The following is a 25390-nucleotide window of genomic DNA, read 5'->3' as shown; positions in this document are numbered from 1 at the left end:
CACACAACTTTGGTCTTTTTTCGGTCAATAGGGATGAGCTGTAATTGATTAAGCCCCGCCCCCTCTGTAACAGGAAGTGCCATTCGCCAAACAAGAATGTGCCTCTATATCTCATGAACCGTTTGTCGTACAGACGCATGGGTGGTGTCATATGACTTGATTAAGAGTCCTTAACAGGAAGTGCCCTTCGCCAAACAGGAAGTGCCTCTATATCTCATGAACCGTTTGTCGTACAGACGCGTGGGTGGCGTCATATGGCTTGATTAAGAGTCCTTAACCTTAATTGGTGCTTCCTTCGCCAAACAGGAAGTGCCCTTCGCCAAACAGGAAGTGCCTCTATATCTCATGAACCGTTTGTCGTACAGTCGATAATGTTAAAGCTACTGCAAAAAATGCTAATGTTAAAAAATCTAACGCTAATCTAACACTATGCTAACACAAACACCAACCACTACACAAGGTTGCACACACTTAGCGAGCTGCAGGCACACTTAAAATGTCTTAGAAATGTTCTTTTCTAGTTATTATTATTATTATATGTATTTGATATTAATTATATCTATTAATATCAAATATCTAAATACTGAATCAAGCAACTTAATAACTTGTCTGGTGTGTTCACAAAAGCTAGAGTAGATGTTAAAAGGGAAATAAAAAGGGAAATAAACCTTAAATTACAATTTTGAAGATTTACTTTACTTGAGTATTTCCTTGTACATTATACTTCTACTCCACTACATCTAAAACTGACATATATATGACAGCTATATATTGTATATATTGTTAATAATTAATCAAATTATTAACCTAAAATCTTGGAAAACAATTCACATCTATAAGCTCACAACATGTCACATTGCAATTTTGCATTGCATTGCAAAGCTTGTAGATCTGCTATTTTTGACAGTCAAAATATAAAATAGGGCTTAAGTCGTTAATGATCAATAATTATAGTCCAATAACATGTAAAGGGCATTCTGTATAATGTGTGTGTGTGTGTGTGTGTGTGTGTGTGTGTGTGTGTGTGTGTGTGTGTGTGTGTGTGTGTGCGTGTGCGCACGCGTGCGTGCGTGTGTGAAAAATAAACATGAATCTAACATTATCAGCAGCAAAGATCATTTGTAAACAAGCTAAATAATAATGTACACAACAATGATGATAGTGCTGTCAGTCAAAAAATCTATAAAGCCATCAAAGCTGCACTTAAAATGTACTAATACTTCCAAGCTAGTCACAATTCTCTCTAAGATACATTTATAAATCCACATATTTAATTGCAACACTATAGATAATAATATTAGAAACTAATAGAAAGGTGCAACATTTTACATCTACAGGGATAAATAAATACATTGTCAACAAAATTGGTCGCATGAGAACATAAGGTATACCAGATGAGCAAGGCATTACTACTACAGCTCTGTGGTCAGTTCAGTCCGAAGTTTTTATCATCATTCCCACAGATGAATCTGTGAATCAAGGTTTTAAATAGTGAGATCCGTGTTGATTGAACTAATGTTGAGTTTGTGTCTGTCAGGTGAACATCAGAGTCTATCAGATGTGAACCTGATGTTGGTTGGTGGAGACGAGTCTGTAAGAAGAACTGCTGGAAATCTTATTCTGCAGAATATAGAGTTCAAGGTGAGTAAGTCATATTATATTAATTGGATGTTATAATGATTACAGATCTAATATCTATGTTTTCTGATGTATCTGCTGTCATGAAGGGATACATGTTGTCATAAAAAAACTCCCTTATAGTAAGGGGAACATAAGAAAATCTGCAAAGTAAATCGTTACCAAGACATTTCTTCACCAATATGTTTCTAAAGGTGTGTAATAATACTGTATGTACTATAAGGTTGAAATTCAACTCCTGGGGGAAACCTCAAAAACCTGTTTGTGTCCCATTAACTTTACTATACAGGAAAAAAATACAAAAAATAAATATGCTTTAAGTAGCATGTGAGGGGTCAAACTATGGGTTTTTCATGATGCTGAATCCATTGCAAGCATTTGTTTTGCACGAAAAACATTCTGTGGGCTACAAATGAAATGGCCCCTACAAAACGGTGTAGTGATGATTCATCACTAAATCATCGGTTTGTGGATCTGTTTTTAGCCCAAGGAATGTTTTTCATCCAAAACAAATGCTTGCAATGGATTCAGCATCATGAAAAAACCCTAGTTTGACCCCTCACATGCTACTTAAGGCATATTTATTTTGTTCTATTTTTTTCCTGTATAGTAAATTAATGGGATACAAACACAAATCCGTTTTTTATGAGGTTTCCCCCAGGAGTTGAATTTCAACCTTTTAGTACATATTATTACACACCTTTAGAAACACATTGGTGAAGAAATTTCTTGGTAACGATTTACTTCGCAGATTGGTCAAATATCTTATAAAATCCCCTTACTATTACCTTTACATGGAATAGAATTTCAACACTTTGGGTGCTCAGTACACAGCTATATTTCCTGACCATCCAATACAACTAGTAGTCATAACTCGCGATTAGAATGAACCAATATAGAATGAACCAATACAGAATTAATGAAACAATATATTTTATTATTGTAACATGAGAATAATTGCAAGTGTATATGTAATATTTAATCTTGGCGTTCAGGCTCTGCTACTCTTTTTCTCCCTGCTCAGCACAATTAGAAAACCATCATTAACCATTAAGAGCAGGGAGATCTATATATAAATATATATATAATAACAACCTCCCCATGGGGAACAGAATTAATAGCAGAGCCCACTGGTGGTGCTGGGGTGGCGGTGGGAGCAAACAAAGCCTCACAAACCAGAGGCATGCTCAGAGGAACGCAGGATGAGCACAGGCTCAGGTGACCTTAAATACCCACCTAATTGGTCAGCTGATTGCCGCGTCACAGAATGACGTGTGGGTCTTGCTCAATACTGAACACACCCACATAGGGCAGCACAGTGTGAACTTCTAATCTAATTTAAGTGTATCTGCCAGAACTCACCTCGCAGGCTACGGTATCATTAGTAGCATGGTAGTCTAGACCAGAGTGGCTAAACGACCTAATGATAGTGACAGTGTACTGAAAAGGACAGATCTACAAATCAAAAATGTGTTGCATCACGACACGCTGTGAATTGGTACTGGCACAGTTCTTGGGCCCTAAGAATTCCTTGCATTTCAATAGAGCGCCGCCCTGGTTGGTCCATTGGTTGGAGAGCAGTCTGGGAGGAGCACAGTTGGAAATCCCATTCAAGTGAATCGACCTACTTACTGCAAGGTGAGTAGGCCTAATAGTAGCGGTACACAGTATCTCTAAAGTCATGTCATCAACATGGATCTGTCCCATTTCCAATATTCCCTCCTGACTACAATTCACCAATCACAACTCCGCCCCTCCAAACGCTGTCTCCGCCTATGGACTGTATTGTCCTAAACGACAATAACCCATGACTACAAACACCTTATTTGTTATTGTGACCTGGTGCAGCTTTGCATTTACTCTTAATTTTACCCGACAACGCCACCTCTATTAACTCGGATCACAAAGCCCTGCAGCCGACAACACCCAGCGATTGTGTTTGTGCTGCCAGCTGAGCATTAAAATACTAACCCCATAGAGTATATGACTAACCCTCATTGAATGGAATGCGGATTATGTTAAATAGCAACTGATTAAGTAATGTACATCTGTGAATGTCTGAATGAACAGGGGTAGCGACGCAAAGTGTTGTATTTCAACTCTGCTTTCGACTGCAGGCTGTGGGCAGGGGAATCACAAGGGGGGGAAAAGTGGGACTGACTTACCAGGGCCCAAGGTGGAAGGGCCTTAATTATTTTAGACTTTATCTATTGAAAAATAGCAGATATACAAGCTAAGCTCACAGCGTGGCACCAAGTGCCGCGCTGCAAGCTTGTAGAGTTGCTATTTTTGAAATCCCATGATGAAGAACATTCATGTGGGCCCACAGCGAATCCTTGTACCCAGGGCCCAGAATTTGGTGCGACACCCTTGCCTCTCCCTCTCCGGCTCGGCAGCTAAACTTGTCAGGAATCGCAAACATTTCACACCAGAGATATCAAATGTTATAGATTTATAAGCAATCGGCATGATAAGAAACATGTAGCCTACATTTGAAGCAGTTTATTCTGGTTGGTTGTTTGTGTAATGGAGAGTAATAGCCTCTAAACAAATCAGTGAAAACGGCTCTGTAGGTCCAGCAGACAGGCGATTTCCTCATTCTGCTGCTGCGTTCTTATATATTCCTTTGTCGTATTGTTTTAAAAGTTTAAAGGTCTACATATTTTTCCAGTGCATATCCAGGCCTTGTTGACGGATTGGACGAGATTTCGAAGCTCTGGGTCCAAAACGGAATTAATATTTAATGTGTAAAATCCGCTGTATGTCCATTCAAGTGAATGGTGCGGCTGTGATTCTGGTCGGAGGTCTAGGCGGAGAGATTGATCCATTACCTTCTAAAGTTTGTGTATGCGACGGACGCTTATCTCCCGATTAGGGAATCTTACTGGTCTTTATTGCAGTAATGTGCTTATCCCCAGTCCTAGTGTTGACCTTAAATCTAGGACAGAATGACAGAATGAAGGTTTTGATAGGTATGACTAACATACTGAACACCCCACATATTCCAGACTAAACTGACAGAATGTGTCAGACAACATAGCTGTGTTGCTGGAAGAAAGGTGAGTGTGGTGATCTGTCCAGATTGGTCGACTACACCTCCATCACAGAAGACCAAAGACATCCTTCAACAGGGTCTGACTTTGTGTCCTCTTGGACCCCACGCTGTCCTGGTGAATGTTCCTGTCTGGTCCAGTTTCTCTGAAGCTGACAGGAGATCAGTGGAGGAACACATGGAGCTGCTGGGGTACAACGTCTGGAGACACGCTCTGGTCCTGTTCACACAGGGATGGTGGCTGGGAGAGAGACGTGTTGAGGAGTACATCGAGTCTGAAGGAGAACCTCTGAGGTGGCTCCTGGAGAAATGTGGCTACAGGTACCATGTTCTCCAGTTCTACAATGTGGATAGTTCAGAAGTAACAGAGCTGATGGAGAAAATCGACGACATGGTGACAAGGAACAGCGGACTCTTTGGACCTTTAGAGTCAAGAGAGGACAGGTCTGTCAGAGACACAGGACATGAAACAAGATTGAACAGAAAGTCAGCATTCACTGCTGAAGAATGGAACAGACGAGAAAAAGAATGGAAGACAAAGGAGGAGAAGAGAGAGAGGGAATGGAGGAGGAGAGAGGAGGTGCTGATAGACAGGATGTTGAAGTTTGTGGCAACTGAGCCAGAAGTACCAACCCTGCCAGCTGTCAGGAGAACAAGGAGCATGTTGTGGTCTCCTCCAAGTAGTGAGTATCAGTGTAATTGATAAACCCAGTAATATGGATAAAATGAACTCATTATAAAATGTAACTATTAATGTAATTTTCATTGGTAATGTCTCCGATAACTATTATTAAAATAACGATCACTTTTAATGTCTTGTTCTTTGTTGTCTTCTGTTCCAGTGAGTGGTGGAACACCTTCAGAAGCACGAAGTTCATACCCCTGGTCACCTAACAAGATTTATGATTGGCTGCTGGAGAGACATCCTGGAACAATAGCATCATCTTCAGGATATGACACCACGAGTGAAGTTCTCAGCCTGGCAGACATTGAGGGGATGAGCCTGACAGATGAAGATGGTGGATGCCAACCGCCGCAAAACAACAAAAAGAAGAAGTAGAGATGAAGATGATTCTTCATTCACACTGGATGCTTAAATCTGTACATAACCATTTTAAATAAACTTTTTAGAAAAGTGTTCAAGCTGAAAAGATGCTCTGGTCATGTGATTAGATGTCATTCTGGGATTAGCTTTTATTGAAGGTTCAAGGTTGTGCTTTATTGTTATAGCTTGTGTACACAGTAAGAGTAAAACTTATTTGGTTTGACAAGCAGCAGCATAAATAATAACAGAATAATATTAAATAGATTTAAAGAAGAGAGAGTGCAAAAAAGAGCAAAGAAAAAAAGGGCATCATCAAATGTGCATATCATCTTAGTAGGCCTATATTGTGTGTATATATATATATATATACAGACGGACAGACGCCATTTGTATTGGGATGAAAACAACATGGCTTTCATGATATTGTATGACGTTGCAAGATGATAAGATAAGATAAGTGTTGATGTAGAACCTTCTTCCAACTCAACAGTGATGTACACCATTTCAACACAAGACAGGCAAATCATCTACATCTTCCAAAGTTTCGTACCAGTCTATGTCAGTTTTCCATCAGGTTCAGGGGGGCAAAGCTATGGAACAGTCATATTGCAATTTCATCAAAGTCTACTTCACTCAATCAATTCAAATATAAGCTTAGAACCCACTTGATGAAATAAAGTCTCAGTCTCCACACCCACATACACTTGCACCCACACCCACACCATTTTCTTTATTTTTTTTAATATACTTTTCATACTGTATATTCATTTATTGTATTATTTTATGTCGCTATGTTATGTTATTTTATTTTATTTTATTTCTATGATTATTTAGTACTATGCTGTAAAATGAGGTGAGATTACTTCATAAACCCAACTGGGTTTTTTTAAATCTTACCTGCACAACCCAAGTCAATATAAATTGTTTCAAATGTGTTGTTTTTTTAAAAATGTGCAAATAAAAAAATAAAAAATAATAAAAAAATAAGATAAGATGTATGCAGGTGTATGCAGCACCACACACCCACTTAATGTTAGGTGTTTAATGACATGGATCTGTCCGATTCTCCATATTCCATCCTGATTGACTAAAACTGTCTTCCAAAGTTTGCAGGATTGGTCCTTTTTTAATAAAATGCCTGAAATCATGAACGCAGTGTGCAATTTTGGTTGAGGAATAAACGAGGAATAAACGCCACTTAAAAAAATCAAATCAGCCTCATGGTGTGCAATTCATATTTTTACCTATAATTCCACTGATCAGTGTACAACTTAGTAGATGCATTCCCTAGAGGCCAAGGAAAAACCTTTGCCCTGCATTTTTCATATCTGCCTTTTATAGCGCCACCTGGAGGCCAACAAAACTTTTTTATTCCTATTATTCCTTGAGATGTTATCCAAAGATCATGCAAATCAGTACACAGTATCTCTATAGTCATGTGATCAAGACAGATCTGTCTGATATTTCACATTCCATCCTAATTGGCTAATATTGGCTTCCAAACTTTGCAAGATTGGTCCATTTTGAACAAAGTTACTTAAATCATGAATGCAGCTTGTGATTACAGAGAAATTCTGCACACACATTCCCACTAGGTCAAGGAACAAATGCCACTCTTTTCACATTGGCCTGTTATAGCGCCACCAGCAGGTTGACTTTTGCCAAACAATTTTTTTGAACAAAATGCCTCAAATCATCCATGCAGCGCCACATTGCCGTTAAAGGCCAAAGAGGACATGGCACCCTTTTCACATTTAGCGCCAGCAGGACCTACCTGACCTGGAGACCTGTGCTCGGAAGAGCACTGCTTCTAGTTTATAGTCAGTCAGTCATATCAAGTTCTCCTCAAAACTTTGGCACCTTTCTACTCCTACATACTTACACCGAAAATCGATCTTACTGTTGCGACGTGTGCTATACTTTTTACAATAATCGGCCAAAGGGTGGCGCTGAGCATGAGGGTGGCTCATGGTCTGTTTGAGGTACAGCCATGAAACCTGGACACACATATGCGTTTCCTCATGCCGAACAACTTTGACGCTCTGACTTTTGACCTGTGACCTTTAGATCTCCCATCATTTTGAAGTATGAAAAACAGTAAACAATTACCGTTTTTTTTAAATGAACTTTGGATCAATATGGTCAAACTGTCTGGTCTGATTTTTTTTTCAAGTGAAACATATTTTTTTTTTAACCCTTTCCAAGCCACGGGGAGCCTCTTAATATTAAAACCGTTTTATACCGGACATCTGAGCAAGGAGTCTCAGCCGCGCCGTCTTTTACCGTACTGGGTCATTAAAACCGAAATAAATGATTTTTATCCGAAAATCGGCGATCGTCTAACCTTCCCTCACCACTCGTGCATCAATAGCGCATGGCTGGTCTGACATGAAGCAGAAGTGACGTCAGGTCCACTCCTTCTCAGAGGCTCCTTGGCAGCCACCCATTTGCTGTTTATACACAAGTGCAGAAGTGCTTCTACAGCAGCAGGGCTGCGGGCTATGCGAGCGAAACTGTTCATTTCTACTCTTGAGACACACATGGATTATTTGAGGCGACATTTACGCAGTGTTGTAAAGTAACGAAGTACAAGTACTTCGTTACTGTACTTAAGTACAAATTTTGAGAATTTGTACTTTTATTTATATTTTTTCAACCCTGAACTTTTACTTTTACTCCGTTACATTTAAAAGGAAAAATCGTACTTTTACTCCACTACATTAAAATTGGACACCTCGTTACTCGCTACAAATCGAAAATCTTAATATCAGAGCAGTCTGTCTCATACTGTTTGATTAGTACGGAGACACAGCAGCAGCGCTGCCTCAGTCTATACATGCACAGTAGCGGACGCGGGGCTCCAAAAAAAAAAAGGAAAGGAGGCGGGGTTGCTCACTGCTTGCAAAATGGACACGCCGTCACAGAAAGACGACAAAGTGTACAGTTTGCCTGCGTTCGACTGCTTCAACAGTAAAGTCATCGCTTCACCGTTCAATCATGTTCAGAGGACACAGAATTCCATGGGAGCAGAGAGGAACAGCACTTGAACGCATAACATTTTAATCCCTTTTAGAGAGCAAAACCATATAAATAAACCGCAGTTTTGCTTTAGCAGTGAGCTAAATCCTTAGCAATGACCAGGTCATAGGGTAAATATTTTTGCCTTGAAGTAGCCTATGAAGGTTAAAATTAAATAGCAGATATTTGACAAAGGTTTGCTTTTATGCCTTGAAAATAATGAAAGGCAGTCAAAAGTCTGTTTTGCATTTCTCAATTCACTCTAGGACCCTTAAATTAATATGTTTTGACTACTTTGAAAATAGCAGATATATACACACTCTTTAGTGATATGTTGTGAGCATGTAGATCGTCTATTTTAGCCTGTGTACTGTATATTAAAGTGGTTCAATAGTTATCAATTATATTATATATATATATATATATATATATATATATATATATATATATATATATATATATATATATAGTATATATATTTTTTTTTAAACTGTAATCAATAATCAAGGATTTTTGCCCACGTTTTTATGGAGGGTCTAATTTTTGTACTTTTACTTGTACTTGTAGTTTTTACTTTTACTTTTATACTTAAGTACATTTTAACACTATGTACTTTTGATACTTAAGTACATTTAATGAGAGCTACTTTCATACTTTTACTCAAGTAATAATATTATCGGTGACTTTTACTTTTACTTGATTAACTTTCAAGTGGAATATCGGTACTTTTACTTAAGTATGGGTTTCCAGTACTTTATACAACACTTACGTGAACGGATCGCGCACGCGAAACGCACAGGGACATGATGCGTCGGCCGAATCCCCCACTCTAAGCCAATGCAGATTGAGAATTTCATTGGGAACTCTGGTGAGTATACAACGGGGGATCGCGGTATGGTAATGGGGGATGAAGACCATGTGATATAGCGCTGGATGTCTGGTAAAATGAATGCGGTTCAGATCATAATATAATAATAGAAATTTCACGGCTAATCTACCAACAACTATTCTATTTCGGCTGGCGAAGTGTTAATAATTCAATGAATATTGCAGTTTTATGCAAATTATTCTTCTGCCTATAAATCATACATGCAAAGTCACACGTTCATGGCATTTGGCAAATATGTAGAGGGTTAGTCCAAATCTTATTCCAATTGGCCAAAGGGGGTGCTATACGAAGTGTTTGAAAATTCAAACTTTAAACAGGCATAAGTCATGCCTCGTTTCGTTCGAAGACCTGCAACTTGCTTACACGCGTGCCTTGACTCAAGCGGAAGACATCTGTGTCTTTGTTAAGTAAGCTCCACCCTTCGGTTTTCCGCGATATTGAGCAATTTGTAAAACGCTTAAGCATCCCTATGTATTTCCTATTATTCTATTACTATTTTTCTCTATATTACTATTTTCTAGTTATCCTTATTACGTTACTATTGTTAGAGAGATAATAAAATCCTGCTTTCCTCAAATTTGACAGGTGAACAAAGGGTCTATTGTTCTATCAATGCTAGAGGTCAAAGGTCAAGTTCATGGGAAAGTAATAAACAAAGCTCAAGGTCAACAGGTTTATCATTGTTGTAGGGTTAGGGTCAAACATCAAGGTCATGGGAAAGTTCATGGTAAAGTTCATGGGAAAGTAATAAACAAAGCTCAAGGTCAACAGGTTTAACATTGTTGTAGGGTTAGGGTCAAACATCAAGGTCATGGGAAAAACTGTATTAATGTTTAAATGTTGTGATCAAGTTTATGGTAAAAAATATAAATGATAATGGGTTAAAGTCTATGGGTTGGGAAGTGTGAATTTGTGTGTTGATGTTGTGTTGTTTTTTCTTCACATATTCCAAACATATTAAAACATTTGTTAAAACATGTGTTGGTCCGTCATTATTTTAATATGTAATATTGTAAAAACATTCCGTTGATCCTAGAAGCAGTCTTCCTATGCGCTTAGTTTATCAAGTTCTTGGCTTGACTGTGTCAGTGAACTTGACATCGAAGGGGTCTGTCTGGATGTGTGTGTGTATGCTGTGAGCACTAAATGAATATGTGTGTTTGGATGCTGAGAAGGGCTGTTACTGGCTATAGTATTGACCAATGAAAATGATTGTGGGTGGTGCTTATGGTTTACGTGAGCTTGAGGGGAGGGTTTGTGTAGGGTGGTGTGGTATGGTTTGGGGGTGTGTGATGTGATCGTGGGAAAGCTGATGTAATAATGACATCATTACTTCTATGAGGTTGAATCTGTGGGAAAAAAGTGTTGTGAATGGTTATCAATACGTTGGATTAGTCAATTATCTTTTTTATCTGAAAGGTATTATGATATTGTTATAGGTATTGTTGCCATTTAATGAATTGTGTCCATTTTTATTTTGTGAGGAGAGTAGCCTGCAAGTGAATTGAATGTGTCATGTATGATTGATGAGTAACCGGTGTATTGTCTGTATTGTCTTTTTTTTAGGTGAAAAGCCTTATTGTCACGATCCCAATAGGGTATTGTCACTTTTGTTGCGGCTAAAGGAGGATTGGAGAGGAGATTGGGAGTCAATTGTTCTTGCACATCAGGCCCCCCTCAACCTCACCCCAAGACTCATCAGTATAATAGCGTTGTGGGTCTCACTGGTTGAATGTGAAGCCACATGGTTCAGTCAGACTTACAAGTGACCAAGTTGATGACAAGGGCAATGCTTTTACGTAGTAAATCTGATATTACAGCAAAGATGTCTGATTGTGACGCTGAGACTAGTCCTAGATCTAAGTCTGACTCTGATCTTGATAAATTGAAGCCAGCGAACGGGGACCTCAATCCACGACGATTAGAGATTTGCCTAAATCGTGTTAATGAAATGGACGGTTCTCAAGCATCATCCTTCGAGAAGGCTGGAGCAGCACGCGTTTTGATTGATATGTGCAAAGAGAGGAAAGTTGCTGAGGATAAAGAGAGAGACGATTGTGAGGATTGCAATGAAGACGCTTTGAGCGCAGCTCAGCAAGTGCGAGATATGGACATTGATAGCTATTCTGACACAACATCCATCTCATCTGAACCAAAATTAATTGTGGATACAGCATCTGATGAGCCTGAATCATTCTACACTCCTTACTCTCCTACAAACTCACCAACTCCAGCATCTCCACAGACCCCTCAAGGTGAGCATCCGTCACGTTTAAGAATGTACAGTAGACAAATTATCTCCCCTCCACACCCACTAACTCCAGACGACGGAATGATGTTTTACACACGTGCTCCAGCTGAGAGGATTCCTGCAAAAGGGAGCGGAAATGTTTTAGACAGCATTCGAGAAGCTCTAATGGAAAGACGAATAATTCGAATGATTAAGAGGGAGGTTGAGATTCTAAATGATTCCGATGTTGAAAGCGGCGATGATGAAAAAAATGATTGTGAGCAAATGGCCCAAGCCAGATTGTTTGTGAGAAAAAACAAAGCTGCGCTCCAAGATATATTGAGCTCAAATGATGAAATTGACATGCCCACTCTCGAGGCCAAACTCTTCCAACATGCAACAATATCCACACCTTCATCACCATTTCATACGGGAAGCCTATCTCCCATACAGTCACCCCCTCCCCCACCACCATCACCAATCGACGTAGTCAACCTCTCACCACCACCATCACCAGATTACACTCAGGGAAACCGATCAAACAATGTGACAGCTGAAGAGATTGTGAAGAAACATAGTAGGAAGCGACGTCATTTGGAAACCCCTAGTCAGGTTTGGGATGCATACACTTTATCTGAAATCAAGAAAGCCATGATGTTGATTAGAACCCCATTCAACATTGCATATGATTCAAACCATTCCAATGTGGGAGATGTGGAGGATGAGGAAGAGGAGGAGGAGGAGGGGGAGGTACGTGAAAATGATGAATCACGTTTTTCATTCGACGAGGTTAAGAGTGCCCTTCAGTTTTACCAAACTGTAAAAACTCATATCGGACGTGATGATGGAAGTGATGGCAGCGCAGCTGTGTCAAAGTGGGTCAAAACGCAAGAGGAGGGACAGATTGTACGAAAGCAGTCAGTGGTTTCACTAAGATCTCAGATTTTTTCGTGGGACTTTGAATACGTCAGTGCGGCTTTTAACGATCTGTTTGCTTGTCTGACCAACTGTGTGTTTGATCACATCATATCTCAGAAGAAATGTGTGACAACTCACCGCTTTCTCACACCAGCGCCTGAAGATAATTGCTTTGGATGCAAAGAGAGCAGACGTGCGTACGATGTGCTACTGTATACGTTGATGCGCCATGGGCTTGCTTTAAACGAGGAGACATTAAAATCACCAGTCCAAGTGTATCAGGAGATTGTGAACGGGGAGAATCCCCGTGGAATTAAATTCCAGATGCAGGCTGTGAGAGATGGCTTGCAAACCTTGATTGCCAAGTCCCAAGCAGTCCCTACAACCGCGCCAGGTTTGGCCGAGTGACTGTAGTCTTTCACACTTGCGGTCTTGAGAAAAATTATTGTTTTATGTTTTTTTTTATATTTCATTATTTTTTACTTTTATCAATTTAAAAAACTAAAATGGGAAATTTATTTTCAAAACTTTTTTTTCCCTCCACCATACCATTAAACAATGATAATTTGATAATGAACGGCATGTCATCACTTTTACAACATATCGTAAACGAAAGACTATCAATGGGCTGTAGCGTTAATTGTTGTGGAATTTGCCCAGCAGGGGAAAAATTAAATCTTGTTTTTGAATTAATTCGTGATAATCCAGAATATCCACTAGCTTCTCATGCCATAACAAATCCTATTTCAGTCGATTTAAAGACGTTGCTACAAGGTGTTTTTACAGAGATGACAAAGGCTAGTAATTGTTCGACATCGTTGTATCATTTGTTAGTATTCTATACATTTGTAGCAGATGTAAGTGAGCTGTATATAAAGTCTGGAGTTATGAAAAATAGTGAAATGTTAGATCTGTTTCAGAATTTGCACTCTTTTATCAAGGATTTGATTGGAATGGACATTATGAAACAAGCATATCTGAGCTATCGAATGTAACATGTTTTATAGTTTATACACTTACTTAGAAATTATTGTAATGTTTTTATTTCATCATTATATTGATGTTATTTCTTTTTTTTAATAGTTAGAAATGTTTTATTACGATTTTTAATTGGATCAAATAGATTAAATGTAGAAATATGTTTTACTACATCATTATATTGTTGTTGTTGTTTCTTTTTTAATAGTTAGAAATGTTTTATTACTATTTTTAATTGGATCAAATATCGTGGGTATGATTTTTCATCCTTCTCACCATCGTTGCTTTCCTCTCCAGTGAATTTACCCTGCATGATTCATATTGATGAGGATCAACCCGTCGATCTACTCAATTCGACCTTTCTTGATCTTATAAAAGCATGTATCGCGAGATTGCTGGACGTGATCATAGCCGATCGGGAGAAAGAAGACTGCTATGGGTGTCAGACTGACCATCCTAGCCAAACCCAACATTCATGCCTGGAACCAATACCCCGATATTATGTCTTCATTCACTTTAAAGAATTAATTGAAAGACTGTGGACTGATCGTTTTATTTCAGGAGTCATGCGTGTTCTGGAAACTCAAGGAATTGATGCTAAGCCTTCAAGAGTACAAGGAGTATGTGAAGCTTTTCTTTACGAACTGAAAGATGTTGACAATATTCATGCAAAACTTGAGGAGGTGGCTAACGTGTTGGGTGAAGACAAGGAGAAAACTGCTGCGTTGAACACTTTCGTGACATTCTGGAGAAACTCCAAGCCTGTAGAAATAGGTTAATAGATTAAATGTAGAAATGTGTTTTTCCATTTTTTATTTGTCAAAAAAAAAAAAAAAAAATGTTTTATTTCTGTTTGAGTTAAAAAAATAAAGGTTAACTATTCCTTGAAAAGTTGTCATTGTCTCCCTTCGCTCGATGCATGCGTGTTATACAGTGTATATTCTAAATATGGAGGATATTATGAAAAAAGTCTACTATACAATACATCATCCGGCTTCATACGGTGGTCCAGAGAGGCTTAAACGTGAGTTGGAATTACAAGATGGAATAAAAATTAATTTGAACCAAGCTAAACGTTTCTTGGAAGGTGAAAATGCCTATACGCTTCACAAACCTGTCAGGAAAACATTTTTACGGAATAGGGTTTTTGTTTCAAGACAATTAAAACAATATCAAACGGATCTAGTTGATATGAGTAATCTTAGTAAATACAACAAAGGGTTTAAATGGTTATTGACAGTGATTGATGTATTTTCCAAACAAGCCTACGTAAGATCCTTAAAAAATAAAAGCGGTCCCACGGTAACTAAGGCCTTTGCGGACATCTTACGGAAGTCAGGCAAAATACCAGAATCTTTACAATCTGATAAGGGCCGTGAGTATTATAATAAAGATTTCCAAGCTCTGATGAAAAAACATAATATTAGACATTTTTCAACAAATAGTGAACCAAAAGCCCAAATCTGTGAACGCTTCCACAGAAGTTTCCGGGGTAGAATGCATCGTTACTTTACAGCTAAAAACACAAACAAATATATAGACGTTTTACAGGAATTAGTAAAGGGATACAATTCATCTTTCCATAAGGCGATTAAAATGACTCCTGATCAAGTTAACGAAGGAAACTGGGAAACCGTTTTCAGAAACCTATATGGAAATTTCCCACTTAGAACAAAAAAATTAAACGTCAAGTTCCAGATCGGAGACCATGTTAGAATCTCAAAATCTCGTTTAATATTTGCGAAGGGTTACCTCCCTGGATGGTCCACTGAGATTTTTTTAATTAAACAGATAATTCCTCGCAAACCACCAGTGTATACAATAACAGATCTAGACGGAAAGGATATCGAAGGGGTTTTTTATAATGAAGAATTGCAAAGGATTAAACCCCTATCCTCTGAAACATATTTCACATTGGATAAAATATTGAAACGAAGAACTGTAACTGAGGGGGATAAGAGAATAACGCAGTTTTTTGTTTCGTGGCTAAACTGGCCTTCGAAATTCAATTCTTGGGTGAACGCTTCAGATGTGAAACGCTTAAAAAATAAGTAAATTCATTACAATTTAAATCAGGGCATTTAGTCTATAGCCTTCATAAAAGTTTCAGATATGGAGAGGCGTGACCCATTTTATATCGAACTCCCTTCAAACGCTAGCTTTAAACTTCATAAAACAAACACTTTAGCAAGTTTCCGTGTAACACTCGCACAGCAGGTAGAGTTAAATTCAAGTTGGCAATGTGCTCTCGTGGAGATCAGCTATCCTAGGACTTGGTAAGGATTAATTATTATAATAATAAATGATTAAATACATTTATATACAAATGAGAATGCATATAAAATTCGTAACAAATTATGAATAATTCATTAGGTATACACTTCCTCCAAACGAGTCATATTTTGAGATACAGGAGCGCAAGAACGATAAACCGCCAGGACCTGTAATACGCTGTATATTTAAAGGAGGACAATATGAAACAGCAGAGGCACTTTGCAACGAATTGAAAAGAACTGGGAGATTAGCTAATCCAAACCTGGACTTCTATTTTCATCCTATTACAAAAAAGATTAGCGTATTGGGGAATAGAGAAATATTTGTTCGTGTGGATGGTGCGGTCGCAAATGTTTTAGGTTGGGAGAAACAGCGTTGGTATAATTCGATCTCTTCACCTCGTGGCTGTATAGATTTGTCAGCTGGTCGCTACAGTATATATGTTTATTCAGACATCTGCACATATCAATTAATTGGTGACGCGCATGCACCACTGTTAAGAACTGTCAAAATAATTGGAGATTGGGGTTCTGTTGTATCATTACACTATACAAACCCTCACTATATTGATGTGAATAAAGGATCAATAGACTCAATTTTAATAGAATTGCGTAGCGATACGGGACAATTAATCAATTTTCGATACGGTAAGGTTATCGTAAAACTACATTTTCGTCCGAAACCTCCGTCATCTTTGATTTAAAAAAAAAAAAAAAGAAGAAAAAAAATCTGTCAATCAAGATGGCCTCCAATACATTGCATAGTGATCCTCATCGATATATAAAGTATTACAATTTACAACAGCAGTCTGGCGGTAATTATTTCATCGGCTCAGCCGTACAACACGGGAGAGGCTTAGGATCTATATTTGGTAGATTATTTAGATTTGTTACACCGTTAATCAAAACAGGAATAAACATTGCTAAACCTCACCTAAAATCAGCTGCAAAAGGAATAGCTGGTGAAATAGCAACCACAGCTATGAAAAGGTTCATGTCGCCTTCAGATGACCAAACAAAGAAGCCTCAGCAGGGGAGCGGTATAGCGCGCCTGTCACGGATGTCAAGAATCATCCCTCCGGGAGTGAGGAGAAATAATAAAAAACGCGTTGGCAAGAAATCTAAATCATTTCATCGGCGCGCGCGAGCCACGAAGACTTCCAAGTCAAGGGGAAAGCGTTTCATATTTTAATACGTAGCCTACATTTAAAAACTACAAAATATGGATTCATATTCACACCACAGGGGATCAGAATGCACGTTATCGGAGTTGGATCTGTTCGAAAAGCCACCAGTACAGTATTCTATATTAAGCGAATCATATGTACGGTACAACCCTATAGCGAGTTTAACCCCAGATTCTCCTATAGAATTTTATGTCAGCGGAGATGAGAGATTTGTTGATCTCACAGATGTGTTATTAATTTTGAGATTAAAAGTGACAAAAGCGAACGGGGCGGCGTTGGACGCTGATACTCCGGTTGCTACTATTAACTATCCTATAAATACAATATTTTCCCAATGTGATGTTACATTGGGCGATCGCTTGATAAGCCAAAGTTCTAGCACGCACCCCTACAGAGCTTTTCTGGAGACTATATTAAATTATTCTGAAGCATCGCTGAATTCACAGTTCAGCTCAGGATTGTTTTCAAAAGACACCCATCATGAAGATCTAGCCCTCGACGGTGGGAATAACGGACATAAAACACGGGCTAGGAGTTGTGCACAATCGGCGGAATTTCAACTAATTGGAACCATTCATAGCGACCTTTTCTTTTGCGAGAAACTGTTACTAAACAACTTGGATTTACGTATCAAGCTTATTAGAGCCAGTGATGCATTCGCTTTAATGTGTGCAGGAGATTCTACATTCAAATTGAATCTTTTAGAAGCTTCTCTCTTGGTTAAGAAAGTAGACGTTTCTTCAGCTGTGAGACTCGGATTGGAAAGTGCTTTATTAAAGTCAAATGCTATTTATCCCATTTCCAGAATCACTTTAAAAACCTATACGATTCCAGCCGGCACCCGTCAATTTGTGCAAGAGAACTTGTTCCTCGGGTTAACCCCTAAATATATTGCTGTATGCATGGTTAATCACGAAGCATTCACCGGAGCCAGACAATTAAATCCCTTTAATTTAAAACATTTTGATACATCTGCAATATCGGTAAATGTAAACGGAAAAGAAATCCCAAATTGTGGATATAGACCTAGATTCGACAGAGGACACAGTATTCGTGAATTTCATAATCTGTATTTAAGTACCGGGAGACATTTGAAGGATCTACCATTAGCTATAAATCATAACGATTTTAATAACGGATACACAATTTTTCTTTTTAATGTATCACCAGCTTCCGATCATGCTTGTAATTCGCCCCAAGAAAGCGGTAATGTTAGATTAGATATATCATTCCGTGCGGATCTCCCAAATGCAGTATCTGTTATTGCTTATGCATGCTTCCAGAGCTATATAGAGGTGGATTCGCGTCGCAACGTTTTGATTGACTTTTATTAACTTTCTATAAAAAAAAAAAAAAAAAAAAAATGAATACTTATGAATTGGAATATTTAATGGATAAATTAATTGGTAGGAAATTATTTAAAGGGGTTTTCGCAGCCGATACGCTTCCTATTTCAGACTCTATAGACAGACTTATTCCGGGCTGTTACATCGTTAACTCTGACGAGCATCACAAGTCTGGATCCCACTGGATAGCTTTAACGTTAGAAAATGATAATTCTGCAACCTTTTTTGATAGCTATGGTGTAGATCCACGTAGTTATAATGAAAATATATTAAGATTTTTAGAAATCAGAGAAAACATATTTTATCAGACAAGCATGCTACAAAATATGTATTCAATTGTATGCGGTCAACAATGTGCATTTTATTTATGGAATAGGGCTAAAGGATTGAGTTATAAAGATGTATTAGCCTTATATTCAAAGGATTCGGATAAAAATGATCTCATGGTTGCAAACTTTGTTAAGAAGTATAAATTATGTACCTTTGGTAAAAAAAATATTCATTATTCATTCATTCAACATGCATGCTCTTATTTCCCTTAAAGAAAACATGACGAAAAAATAATGTTGTAATAATATTAATAAATGTTTATTCCACAAAGCAATCAATAAAACTTTTACAACCAATTTTTCAGTTTTTTCATTTTGTTTTGCTAAATCATTGCTACAGGTGTTAGATTTTTTCATGCAAGCTTACATAGCGCCGTCACATTGTAGGAGTGACATGGTGTTATCCCTTTTCCCACAGACTACGGCCGCTGCGCGATCCTTTCGAATTTTAAGCAAAGTGTCTCTGATGTGATGTATCATGAACAAAAAGCTCTGCAAGTCCAAGGTCGCGATGCAAACTTTGATGGGAAACTTCTCCTCCTTTTCGATGATCGAATTTGGACGTGATGAATCATAGTCCAGTTTACTCAAGTCCTCACAAAAGCGTAAAACCATCCATTTTCTGCTGCGGCTACAATCCACCAAAACACACGATTTCATCCCAGGGGAAGCAATATCCATAGATGGTTGAATATAATTCTCGGTATCACGTTTGAGGTACCCCGCCATCATACTTCCCGCTAGAGCAAAAGCTTGGAAACTATGTTCAGAAAGTTCCAATGTGTCCTTTGGCGATGCACCAGTTCCATAAACCCTGCTGTAACGATTTCTTGTTGAAATTGTGAAAGTCGTATGATCCCCATCATCATGGAAATTTACGGAAAGGAGGTTAGCCACCGGAGTAGAATGGTTCAGTTTCCAGCTTCGATAATAAAGAGCCATTTTCTTTTCTTCTTTTTTTTTCGGTAGTGTTTTTGGGAGAAACGCTCGAGCGAGAGAGCGAGAGAGAAAGAAATAGGAGCTGCCACAGGGTTTAATATAGTCTATAGGCTACTTTAATCAGATTCAGTAAGCGTCGCTGCTATCCCATCTTATTGTCCCAAGTGAACGCCCACGACCATCCTGCTCATAGCTCCCATCCAGGCTCTTTTGTCTCCGACGGCTCTTCCTCCTGTGGGAACTGCTGGGTGTAACAAAGGCCTCGGCGCCTGGGGAAGACTCTATTGTCTTCATTTGAAGTTTATATTGTTCTTTAGCTATGGGGTTTGAAATGACGGATTCTGGAATGTTTAATTCGGATAAAACCGTTAAATAACGTTCCCATCCTTTTGGTTCATCATAGTTTTTTCGTTTCTTATTATTCACTCGTGGTACTACGGTATTTTTAATCAGATCTAACATGTGACTACCACTTAATGTTTTATTTTCGATTATAAATTCACCACTTGCTGCGCTCCAGCCAGTCTTTCTATTTTTTATCAGCTTATCAAGAATGAATTTACCATTTCTCTGACTACGTTCTGGTAGAGCTTTTACAATATCGTCAATTTTTCCATCATCTACGATTGGATTCTCAGAATGTTGGATCGAAATAGGGAGAGGTTTATTGCGCTCTGTCTCAGATTGTTTATAAAATGTTAAATATCTATGTAATACCATATTATATTTTTTTATCTTTTCGTCAGGATGCAATGATCCATCTTGTAAAATATCATTCATCTCATAATCCAGTCGTGATGTGACAACATCCAAAGGTTTTATAGCCGGTCTCACGTCCCTAATTTGAGGCACATCGCGGTGCATTTCTCCAAGCTGACGCGGGGATAGCAAAAACATTTTTTCCACATGTTTATTATTCATCGTCTACTAATTAACGACGAAATCGCTGGAAGTACAGCGGCTAGTAATGGCAGAAAGAAACCTGAACCTGTTTGTTTCAGTAAAATATTCCTTTTACGATTAACCCCAATCTTAGGATTAGCTAAAGCAGATATTTGCTTTTTCCTTCGTTTTAAAGATTTGAACTGACAAGATGTTAACGGAACATGCCCTTTTAACACATTATCTGCCGAGTCTGATAAACAGCTAATCAATTCATTACTGCCATATTTTATAATTTGTCGTCGTTGTGGCGGTTTAGCTTTTAACAAGACTTTCATAGTGTTTAGATTTCGACGCAGCTTATCAAGTCCAACTTTCTTCTTTTTCTTATTCTTCTTAAGCCCAGCCATTTTTTAAATTAATGTATTCTGTTCAGGTTCTCCTTAGGTAGACAGTAATTGGAGATTTATCGTACAACATCCCTGACCTCACTCTAATCTCGTCTGGAGATTGCTGGGTCAGATCAATCAATAAATAATTATACCTAGTTGAGACAGCATCTTTGTAGGCCTCTGAGATGAACTTGACGTCATCAGGGTACATCTGTTGTGCCAAGGTTTTGATCGATTGCCCGTCCCTTGGATTTTTAAATATGAAATAGTACATCGTGTTCAGACTTATGGTTCTCGAGAAACGACCTTGAAAGAACATGTTTTGATTCAAAAGAAGAACGCTAATCTTTAAATGATGTCTAAACATTGTAAACAGTTTCAGAATGTTTACAGATGTGCTGGCTTCTGTCATGAGGTCATCAATTATAATCAAATGATTATCACCATGGTCAAACAGATCACAATCTTCAAAAGAATCAGGAAGCCGGTTTACAAAAGTCAAATTTTTTATTTTAGATTGAAGATCAGAATAGATATTTTGCCAACAAGAATAAAAAAAATATATATTGTCAGGGATTACAGTGAAACTCTTGTCAAGGTTTAATAACATGTTATAAACCAAAGTAGATTTTCCACATCCGCTCGGACCACACAATTGTGCACTAAACGGGTGAACGAGTTTCAATTCGTAATCCACACATGGAAAATCAATCATTTTATTATCAGACATTTTTTTTATAACCAAAAGGTTCAGTTGTACCACCGTGTAGAAGATGTCGTTTATCAAAAACAACCCTAATCTTCTTCAATACAGATATGTTTTGAAGAAAGAATCCGTTTTTATTTCTTTTTATACAACGTTGTAAAGCATACAAAACAGTTTTTTTATCATCATCATTTTCGTCGTTAACCCCTTTGTCAAACGTTTTTATATATCCCAAAATTAAACTTTTCATGGATGAAAAGTTTACGGTATGACAGGTTTCATACGTTTGTGTAATACCCTTACATTTTAATACAATCTTGTTATTAAAAGTTTTAAATGCATACGATTTCGGTCCTGAAGAAAAAAATTGAACAATAAAATCATTATCATCTAATTCGTTCGTTAACATACCTAAATAATTTCCTAAAGGAAGTAAGTGTGATCCATCAGCTGAGCAGTATATCAGAGAGTCTGTATCAAAATATAAAATATGAGCTGTAGGAACAGTTTGTAAAGAGTGTAGATATTTATATAATTCTAAATGTCCATAAGCTGTTGTAAAGCTGGCAATGAATATGTTTCCAGTTTTATTAGGTTGTGAAATAAAGTTGTCAGCATAGCTCCACTGTATCAAAGCTACTTTGTCATTTAAGAATGAGAAATACTTTATTTTGTGGCGGTTTGAAAAACATAATTCGAAAAATCTTTCAACTTTTGTAACAAGTTCGGTTTTAGGTAAATTATTTCTTTGACCAAATTTTCCGTATAATGAATTAAGACAAAGTTTACTTACCATCCTTTTACCTGGATTTTTTTCAATTTGATTGATATCTAACTTTATACCTTCCGTTAATTCATAATCTGTAACATATTTAATTTTATCCTCATCAGTGATACATTGCCTCGGAAATCCGGATGAAGATTGTTTAATCTTTAAAAAGCATCGAATGTATTCCTTAAAAATGGTATTGCTTCTATGTTCAAAATGCCAAACCTCTATCAGTTTAACTATCTTATAATTCAAGGATAGCGCATAATTTAATTCCTCAGAGACCCACACACCCGTCAGCTCTCTAGCCCGGGCATTGTGTGAACAGGGACTCTTTTGATTATTTGACTCGGCACAACTCCTACAAAGCGTAAAAACTAGTTTATTTGTTTTTTCTAATCTGTAGGGTAAGACTGGAATATACAGATTAGTTGGAGGTAATACGATAGCTTTAATTAATCCGAAATATTGACTTATATCACTTTTAAAGTCTGAAAAAATAAGCGTCGGGTGAAATAGAGGGAAATCTTTACAATTCAAAACATAGGGATATAAGCTTGTGACGTCTACATAGTGAACTTTTTCTGGACCACTAACCGTATAATTTAATCTCACGGTCTCAGTCCTCCCACCATAAAGACTAGCTCTTGCATCCAAACCTGAAATAGATTTTCTGCGGTTTGATAGGAATGAAATGACTTCGCAATTAGTTTTTTTCATGCAATTCCATTCATGCTGCCACATTGTGATTACACAAATCCCGTGCTCTATTTCTAAACACTTTGTTCTATACATTGTCTGCTGATATATTTCATCAAACGGCTTTCCATTTAAGGGATTAATGTCATGACCTTGGAAACATAAAAGGCAGCCATGATGAATACAAGAATTATATTCATAAGCAGTTTTTGTACAAGGGTCCCACCCATCTAAATAATAATACTTTCCATTTTTAGACTTTATTCTAAACTCGCCCAAGTTCATGCCATTCTGTATAAAAATAGACTGTTTTTGTGCAATATAGTCTAACCAACAAATACTCTCGGAAGAGAAGTTTTTTGACCTTCGCTTATAATTTAGAGGGCAAGGGATTGCAAGTGATTTGGGTGATAAAAAACGCATTCTAAACAGCTTCATGCAGGCTGAGCTTATGGTTATACATGAAAATGGATCCATGTGACACTGATCGATGAAGCTTTGTCTAAAAATTACACATGCTTCTCTGAGAATTAACGTATCATTGGCGCAATACATGATAGATTCTTTTTTAAAGTCAAAATCTTTTCCAGATTTTTTAACATTTGTATACCATTTATCAAAATCCTCACGTTGTTCGAGCGACATTTGATTATAACCATATGTTTCACGTTCGGGGTAACCACCCACATAATTTAAATTTTTGAACGAGCTAAAGAAGTGTGGAAAAAAAACCTTCGCCATTTTATTAGAAAAACCTAAACAAGACGGTAGTTCGCAGAGTCTCATTGTTAAAAATGAAAGACTGTCTATAAATTTCAATTTAAAATCAACATCCTCAAAACTCAGAACCTTCCCACCCTGCATAATGATGTTTGGAGTTAATCCTAATTGAATGAATGCATTGAGAATAATATAACCGTCAAAAGACCTTGAGTTGTGAGCTATAAATGTATAGTTATTAAAAGCGGGTTTACGAAACATCTTTAGAAACTGCAAAGCACAATCTACACCATAAAAACATTGAGACTTTCCACACATTGACAATGTGCATATTAAAAATGGTGTATGATTTTTTGATGAATCATCTATAAAAGATTCTATATCATAGAATACATATTTTTCTGAATAGGAGAGATCTGGGGTTACTGTTTGAATATAGCAACTGTGTGATGAATCGTCAGATTGCGGTAAAGGTTCTTTACAAACGTTACATTTTTTTACTTCACAAACGTGTATCGCATCCAAATTAGAAATTGGTAGCACATAAATGCGTTCACACTTTTCACAATATTTGTTAATATCACAATTGGCTAAGAGTTTTCCATTATTTCTCAAAATCAATGATTTATGTCGATTAAAGCAGTCTGTCGAGTTACAAATACGTCGACACCCTGGGCATATTGAACTTTGAGAGGTATATTTGCATTCTATTTCGTAGCAAACAGAACAATAGCTACTACATCTATGACTATATTTTGAGCTGAACCCTGAATGACAATAATTGCATGTAAAAGATGATCCTAAAAAACCGTTCACGTTTTTAATCCCATAGTAATGATTGTTAAATAGAAAGAAGTAAAAGGTTTTAGTTCTCGGTGGAGTTGCGGTTTGAAATTTACAAGTTGTAGCTTGACTCTCAGGCATTCTATAAAATATTACAATCTTACATTCAAAGGTATTTTCAAATTTTATAATATCTAAAAACGATACAGCTTTATGCTCTGACATCCCCGCTTTAAGGTGAATTTCCTTTCCCAAACGATCACATTCATGATCGTTTGCGTCGGGGTGGAATAAGTGTGCTAAATTTATACTGAAACATAATTCGTTGTCTGGATTCCTAGTTACAAATAAATGTTTTGCTTTTATATGTAAAAGCTCAAAATCAAGAACGCTTTCCAGCTTCCTACGTTTTCCAGAACCATACGGTGCTTCAATAATTTGAACAACCATGGTTAAAGATGGATCAGAAACAAGCTCATAATTAGACTGGACAAGATGCGAAAGTAGGTCCTCAAAACCGCTTGTGTCAAATGTCTCGTCACCGCGTAATATTAAAGACGACGAGTGTAATAGATGTTCACCAGTGATTTCTATCTG

At 37.5% G+C, this 25390-nt stretch overlaps 1 protein-coding gene across 4 annotated transcripts in view; it reads left to right on the top strand.

Annotated features, from left to right (window-relative positions):
* The window catches only part of LOC308298565 (GTPase IMAP family member 8-like), a 31053-nt gene extending 21937 nt beyond the window's left edge, over positions 1-9116 (top strand). For all 4 annotated transcript variants that reach the window (XM_080742206.1, XM_080742204.1, XM_080742203.1 and 1 more), the window contains exons 6-9: positions 1538-1641; positions 3184-3276; positions 4647-5373; positions 5533-9116. In XM_080742206.1, the coding sequence (XP_080598332.1) occupies positions 1538-1641; positions 3184-3276; positions 4647-5373; positions 5533-5750 (1142 nt within the window). In that variant the 3' untranslated portion in view covers positions 5751-9116. The remainder of the gene's footprint in view (positions 1-1537; positions 1642-3183; positions 3277-4646; positions 5374-5532) is intronic.
* Positions 9117-25390: the final 16274 nt, after the last annotated feature.

Source organism: Nannobrachium achirus (assembly GCF_963921795.1).
Source record: "Nannobrachium achirus genome assembly, chromosome: 14".
Lineage (NCBI taxonomy): Eukaryota > Metazoa > Chordata > Actinopteri > Myctophiformes > Myctophidae > Nannobrachium > Nannobrachium achirus.
Note: the sequence above shows the minus strand (reverse complement) of the source record. Positions and strands in the feature narration are given on the sequence as shown.